We start from the raw sequence: 8,006 nt of genomic DNA, 5'->3' as shown, positions 1-8,006 counted from the left end.
GCGGGAAGGAAAACAGAACAGAGTTAAAGCCAACAAAGACAAATGAAAGAGAACATTTAACCTCAAGTTAAAGTATTGAAGCACTTGTGAGCTAAATGTACTTAAAGTACGATAAGTAAAAGTACTCAATGTGCAGTAAAATGATCGCTGTCAGTGTTATACTATTAAATATGATTTATTTTCTTCTGCATTAATGTATATGTTGCATTTCACTGCTGTAGATGATGAGGATTGATCTTATTTATATACTGTTGGGTAGTTTAATCCCTAAAAATGCATTATCAGTATATGTTTGTATTGTCACTGTTTTTTGAGAACCACATATCTCTAAATAAAATGAAAAGTCACAAGTAACTAAAAGTAGTGGAGTAAAAAGTAGCATCATCTTCCTCTGAAATATAGTGGGGTAGAAGTATAAAGTAGCATAAAATGGACATATTCAAATAAAGTAAAAGTACCTCAGACTTGTACTTGAGTGGAGTACTCGAGTAAACATCAGGTGGAGCTTGGTAGGAGCAGGTTGTGGGCTGAGCCTGACAGACAAGCCTCAGGGCCAAACAGCCCACCGCTAATGCTCCGTCACTTGCTGACGTCATCTTCCTACTAGTGACTGCTGTTATCAAGATGGCGCTGCGGCCAGGATCTGGGGGAGGCAGCAGGTATTATAGCCTTTTAAAATCAACTCTGTCGCTAGGCTGTGAACATTTTGAGGTGTATCCGCCTCTGAGCGCCGGTTAGCAGCACATTAATCCCACAGGAGGAGCTCAGAGACGGCGGTGAAGGCTGGTTTTGTTGTCGAGGCAGGCTGATGAGATGAGATGGCTGGTTGTCAGGTGTCACAGCTAACGTTAGGTTACTGGGGAAGCTAACGGTGGCTAGCTAGCTGTTTGTGCTGCCTCTTCGTGCTCAGAGTGGACCAAAATAATGCGAACAATGTACATGTACGAGCAAATTTCACGTGTCATGTCGTCGTTATTCGTTATTGTGTCTACAGCTCGTGGATACAGCCAGAAATATCTAATATTTATTGAGAAGAAATGGCTCTGTTTTAGCATTGTTAGAAAACAGCTAGCATCTGTGCAGACAGGCCTTTGGAGGGTTGATATTGTTGATATTTGGACTTATCAGCTTTGGCTTTCTGGCTAATATATTATCTGCCATGGGGGTATTTAATGTCGTGTTGATGCAGTGCTGAGTATTTAAGAAAATGAAGCAGATGAAAACAGAAAATCTTACAAAAAGCTGCCAGATTAGTCAAGTTTTTCTCTTCTTCTCTTCAGCTGCAGAAGGTCTTGCTCTCTTTTAATTCCTCCTCAGGTGTCAGACTGCTCTGCTTTATTTTAAACTCACAATCATACACTGAATCACACAGTAAACCCTGTCACACATGCATACTCCACATCTCTACCCAGTAAACAGTTGTACATGTTTAGGAGGTGTTCAGCTATCTTATTAGAGCAGTGTGATGGTGGTCTACAGAGGAGATGAAAAGGCCGGACTCATGATTCTTTCATTGACTGAACTTGAGCAGCTTGAATAATGAATACGGTCCGGGTACAAGCATCTCGACTAGCCAGGTGATACTGATCTGACAGGTGAAACCAAAGCCCTCAAGACTCTAGATGAGTGTGGGCAACAGCAGTAGGAAAAAGCAGATGTAACGTGACGACCTGGAGATAATTGTAGGTCTCTTTTATTCGCTCATCATTCTGCTGACATCTGAAAGACAGTTATTGACGTGTGCTGTCATGTCTTAGTTTTGTTTACTTGTGATATGTCCACTTGATTGTACCATACTTTCACCATACCAGTTGTTTCCATGGAGGGAACTACGTTTTGGATGGTGTTAGTGCAGTGTGTTAGGCTGCCAGACATGATTATACAGCAATAATAAAGTAAAATGTGTCAGGAGTGCCAGAGTGGAAATCCAGGAGGTGGAGCAGTAGTGCAGCTTAAAAAACTACCTGACAGTCGAAACAGCTTTTGTAAGTGTTGAATACAGTTTAGAATGATGCTAAGCTGTTTAGTCAAAGTTGCAGTGGCTGTATATCCCCCGTGGATACGGTGACAGAGATGCATAACATCAATCCTTTTAGTGTACAATGGCTCCATGCAAATTTCTTTGTCTCCAGCGAGCCATGTGATCTCACCATATGTCAGACATTTGACTTCATGAGTGTCAGAGGACGTCCTATTGCCTGTCTGTCAAAAGTGTGTACATGCAGGATGGTGTGTTTTGTAACTGTTGGTATTTCCAGCTGGAAATATAATTTCTCCCTCACTGGTTTGGAGGATGTGAGTAATGCATTTAATGTAATTAACTGTATGGCAGCCAGAATTGAGTTTATGTCAGGTCACAATATTTATAGTGGGACTGCAACAATCGATTATCTTCATTATTGATCAGTTTGCTAATTGTTTTCACGATTAATCGTTTAGTGTATAAAATGTCACAAAAAAGGGGAAAATGCTGATCACTGACACGAGTGGCGTGTTTAAGTTGCTTCTTTTGTTTAACCAACAGTCCGAAACCCAACTACTTTTCATTTACTTTAATAAAAGACTAAGAAAAAGGCAAATCTTCACATTTAAGAAGCTGAAATTTTCACTTGAAAAATTACTGAAAAGATTATTGTTTATTAAAGTAGTTGGCAATTAATTTTTCTTTTGACTGACTGATCGGTTAATCTAGTAATAGTTGCAGCTCTAGTTTCAAGGTAGGGTAGTTTGTCTTTGCGGTTTTAGTGTTTAGTAGCAGGAAAGGGGCCTTTAGATCTCGTGCCCATGGTGGACTGAGAGGGTCACTTAACTTGACCTGGTCCCTGGATTGATCCCGGGGAAAAAAAAAGTGATAAGCACGAATATAAGCAGATAATTTATGGTGGTTGGGACTGCAAACAACTATTTTATTAATCTTTGGGATCAATTATTTGGCAGGTTATTTTCTCAATTTAGTCGATAACACACACAAAAAAGTCACATTTTCCCAAAGACATTTTATTTACACATATACATGACACAGAAATACAACAATTCATTTAATTTAGCAAAACTGGACCATGCATACTATTAATTAATATGAATTATTAATATTAATATGAAGGATTAATCAGTTATCAAATAGTCAATAGTTGTTCATTAACTATGTTTTGATCGGCTGATCAATCAAGCAACATATTAAATGTCAGAAAAAAGTGAAAAATACACATCAAAATTTCTCACTACTCTACGTGACTTCCTTATATTTCTTTATACAAGATATTCAATTTACAATGATAATAAACAGAGAAAAACAGCAAAACATTTACTTTGAGAAGCTGAAACCAGATAATCTTTTGCATATCTTTCTTGATTGATGACTTAAAGATGAATAGATGATCAGAATTTTTGATAGTCAAGCAGGAAATTGAATATGGTTCAACTCAGTTAATCAGCTGATTGAGTTGTTTTATTTGATGCTACTGCAGAAAACAGATTCAGTGACTGTCAATAACTTTATATGTAACCTTCAGTCTGTATTTCTCAGTGATTGTATGTCTCCTGTATATTCACTAAAAGAGCAGCTTGTGGACTATCTGAAACATTTTTAGTTTTAGCTCCTCGGTGATGATGACATTGACTGAAACTCCTGACCCTGCCGTCTGCCTCACAGCGTTCAAAACAGTTTGATGATAGCTGTTGGATGATTACAGGCCTTTTACAAGGCACTGGTCTGCCCTGGTCCACAGCTGCTATTACTGCTTATCTCCCTCTATATTAATCTGCCCAGCCATGACCTGTTATTTGCTGCAGGATGGTGGGCAGCACTGCTGTGGTGCTCCTATAAAAGCTTTTTAAGCTGCAAATCTTACAGGGAGCAGATGTGAGAGTCCCTCCAAGTCAAGCATCATCACTGAAGATAACAGCCAGTCGTGTTACATCAGTACTCTGTGAAGGACAGCTTATTTTCTTAAGGTTAAATGGTTTTGAATTATGACTTAGCAAAACAAAATAACTGAATTTAAACATTAGAGATGACACTACAAAGTCTTTCAAATCATCTTTGTATGATATCAGAACAGGACACATAAATTGACACCAGAAGGATGATAGTTTGTATCAGCAGATCCAGGACAGCATCAGTAAAAGGACAAACAACCACAGAACAGAGTACAGTCGCTCTGGTGATCAAAGCTTTATTTTGTGAGGGCATCACCGCACTCTCTTTGGAAATGTTGCCCACCTTTCTTTCTGTTACACCTGCTATTAAGGCAATTAAACCTGTTTTTTTTTCCAGTTGGGGGCATCAGAAACAAGCTGTAAACACAACACTGACTTATTATCACTACAGAAAACTGTCGCTTTGTTACACACCTATCAGACACGGAGCAACATTAGCATTAATTTAGATTCGTGAATATGACCACTGGTTGTATCTCAGTCTAATATTTACTCTACTTTTAGCTCAGTTTTGCTCTTGATGCTGGCGGGAAAAAATAGATTCTTGAATGCATTGTGATTCTCTCTTAAAAAGATTATGTCTTGATGCAGAAGAGTCGATAACTGGAAATTTAAACCAAATTCTTGAAATTTTGATCACTTCTAACAATTTAATGAGACCACAAGAGCTGAAACGATTAATCAATTAATTGATTAGTTGTTGACTGTTAAATTAATCATTTGATCAAAGTACAAACTCTCCGATTCCAGTTTCTTTTAATATGAATGTTTTCTGGTTTCTTTGCTCCTCTCTGACAGTAAACTGAATATGTTTGGATTGTGGTCAAAACAAGACATTTTAGGACGTCACCTTGGGTTGTGGGAAACAGTGGTTGGCTTTTTTGACCATTTTCCGATTTTTTATATATTAAAAAACAAATTGATTAATCAAGAAAATTATCAACAATGAAAATAATCACCAGACTACAAGCCTGGACGTAAACATGTGCATGGTGTTTAGGTTTTGAACTCGGCTACTTCTTGAGTTTTGGCGAGGGTGGTTCCCTTCTCTGCTCTCCACACTTTCTCCTGAGAGAAATATCTGTCTCTTTAGCCTCACCAGCTAGTTGCTATATGTGTCTGTTTTTGAGGAGTTTTTAGAGATTCTTCCAAAAAAACAGCTGCCGGTTGCTGCTGAAAACTGGCGAGGGAGTTGAGACTGAACCAGAACAGTTAAGTTTTTGGCCAGAAAACAAAACAACACTTTGAAAGACACCATGAAACTCTGCAGAGTCTTGTAATAATTCACTTCGACAGCCTCCTTCCTCATTACACAGTCATTTGATCCATTGTTAATCTTAAATTATTGAGCCCTGGTGTACAGTTTCCAAAACTCACACTGTACAAAAATACACATCCACTTTATAATGATGAATTATCAAAGCTGCTAAAAGTTAATTTGCATTTAGAAGTCAAACTCAAGTCAAAATTATTCCATGTTTGCCATGGGGAGTTGATAATTGCATCGGTAAACGCTTTAAACTGTGTTACAATGAGTTCCCTGCCTCCCTTTAGTTAGCACAGTTGTGTTGGTACTGAAGTTATCGGTATGATAATGTCACTCACCCACTGGATTCGTTAGAAGCTCAAATTTAGCTCTGAGTCAGTTGGGGAAGCAGAGACCCGGCTGGCTCTTTCTTCTGTTTGTTTCTGCATCATCAGTTCCAGCCTGAAAAACTGAGATGTAATAAGTTATTCGACAAATAGCTGAAGGCTTGTTTGGGTTGGCTCTGGTGATGAGAGACTTGGCCGACTCGTGGTGGCTTCCTCTGATTATTTCTTAAAGGCCTGTTTCTCAGCACAGACAGACCCAGTGAAAGTGAGTCCAAGTCGCCTGTGGAAATTAAACTGCACTAAGTGTGCTTCTTTGAGGCATAAATGATCAGAAAAGTCACCTTGAATCTAGTCTTTGTGGATTAACTGAAACTACTTTAAGTTTGCAGAACAAAAGGCTCATTGCGAGGCTTGTTCTGTACCTGCTGCCGACAGCAAACTGAGAATCAATGTTTCCTTTTTACCTGCCAGATTTAGTGCTTATCGTGAAAGCAGCTTTTATTTACCTGGTGTTTGGGGAAATGACGTCAATTGCACAATAAAATACAGCATGAATTCAAAGCAGTCTGTGATGAAAAAGACACATCAAGAACTGAACAAGTTGTTCTCAACTGGGTCAACAGCTATGAATAACAAATAAGGCTTTTATTTATTTACTTACTCAGACATTCAGTGATTTTATTTCAGCTTAATGCAGTCATAGCTCTCACATTGCAAAGGGTTCTTGAACTGATTGTACTGGATGTTTGATTATTATGGTCTTAGATCTTCCCTGTAGCTGTTTTACACTTTTCTTTAATGTGTGTTGAGTGTGGATGCAGTGATTGTGGAAGTCTGATCCAAATTTCCTGTATAAGATAGTTTGTTGAGTTTCATTCCCAGGTTGTCAAATCCTGATGCTTTGGGTCGATGATGTTGTCTCTGTAAATTGTTTTTAAGCACAATAAACTAAGATCATTTGGTCAGGACATTGAAATCTTCCAGGATGCGTTCACATAATAAAGTTACAGCTGCTAAGCTCAAGTTTTAGGCTATTATCTTTATGTTTCTTTACTGTAGCCTTTGTGTGAATGTCATAACCTTCATTTCTTCTTTTTCTTTCTCTCTAGTTTTATGTATCCTGTTGGAGGGGGTCTAGGACCGCCACAAGGTGAGTCAGTCAACAATCAACATTATCAGTCTATTCCTCCAAACTCTTTACTTGAAATATATTTAACCAGTTTTAATTGTGATAGACTATTATTGTCATATTAGGACCATTATATGCCACTGATTTAATAGTAATAAAATTGCATAATAATGTAGATACACCCTACAAAGAACAACAAACTTTTGAATTGAAAAAAATACTCACAAATAAAAAATAACCATGCAACCAAAAAAGTGAATATAACATGGGAAAACACTTGTGCTCAAGCTAGTTAATTTGGCATCATGTTGGCTAAAAGACATTCTTATGTAAACAAACACACATGTAACAGCGATGGGCAACATCAAGGTCTGAAAAAATGATTAAGAGACTGTACAAACATCAGCAGTCCATAAAATAAGATACTGTAACATAAGATATGTACGATATGTCGATGATGTAATCATTTAAATTTATCAGGTCCTGAGGATTTTGCTTTTAAATGTGACCTGTTGATCATTTAGCACACTATGTCAGTATGTTTGGAGTGTAGATGTAATCCTTGTGAAACTTGTCATGAACAACATGTTTAAATGTGATTGACTTAATGCAACAAGATAATGAAAAAGTGGTTTCCAAACGAGTGAATAGTTAACTTTTCATAAATTTAGATACAGTTACTTTCACTGATCGGGCACAAATGCAGAACATGTTCAGCTGTTGTCGTACTGGGTTCTGTCATTAAAGATTAAGAATAGATGTCTGTAAAACTCCAGCCAGATTGTTTCTACTTTGCTTCTCATTAGTGTTTCCTGTTAACAATTGGCTTGCCATTTAAGATCACTTTAAGTCATTAGGTAGAAGTAAATAGCAGCAAGGATCTGGCACACTGGAGCTCATACCTTTTGTTAACCATGCCCAGAATGGTGCATTTCAAGCCTCAGATATACTTTCATTTAGCTGTGTGTGTTTGTCATATTTAGGCTGTTGACTTTGCAGTAACACTCCTGATAAACCATCCGCAGACCATCGGGATAAGCGTCTCTCAGGGGTCATTACATGCTCCCATTAGCCGTGCCATTTTAGACAAAGTAGATTGTGTGCAGCCTCCTAAACAAGCCACTTATTCAGCCCTGTTGAGCCCGAACACGGTGAATCATCTGGAGGCTGCAGGAGGAGCTGGCTGCTCAGCTCTGGCTGTCAGCTCACACAGCATCTGTGAAAACAAACAGACACTTTTCCATTTTTTCTCCCCTCACTGCTCTTGTTTTGCTGCAAGCTGTCACAGTAGTCACCAGAAAAACAGATTTGGTTGTTGCTGAGCCCCTGTCTTTTTCCAGCTGTC

General features: G+C 38.3%; 1 protein-coding gene across 8 annotated transcripts in view; it reads left to right on the top strand.

The window, feature by feature from the left end:
* The first annotated feature begins 599 nt into the window (after window positions 1-599).
* The window catches only part of synrg (synergin, gamma), a 39,642-nt gene continuing 32,235 nt past the window's right edge, over window positions 600-8,006 (top strand). For all 8 annotated transcript variants that reach the window (XM_084350067.1, XM_084350066.1, XM_084350065.1 and 5 more), the window contains exons 1-2: window positions 600-659; window positions 6,642-6,682. In XM_084350067.1, the coding sequence (XP_084206193.1) occupies window positions 625-659; window positions 6,642-6,682 (76 nt within the window). In that variant the 5' untranslated portion in view covers window positions 600-624. The remainder of the gene's footprint in view (window positions 660-6,641; window positions 6,683-8,006) is intronic.

The sequence above is a fragment of the Pagrus pagrus genome (genome assembly GCF_965226575.1).
Source record: "Pagrus pagrus genome assembly, chromosome: 4".
Taxonomy (NCBI): Eukaryota; Metazoa; Chordata; class Actinopteri; order Spariformes; family Sparidae; genus Pagrus; species Pagrus pagrus.
This window is presented reverse-complemented; position numbering and strand designations above follow the sequence as displayed.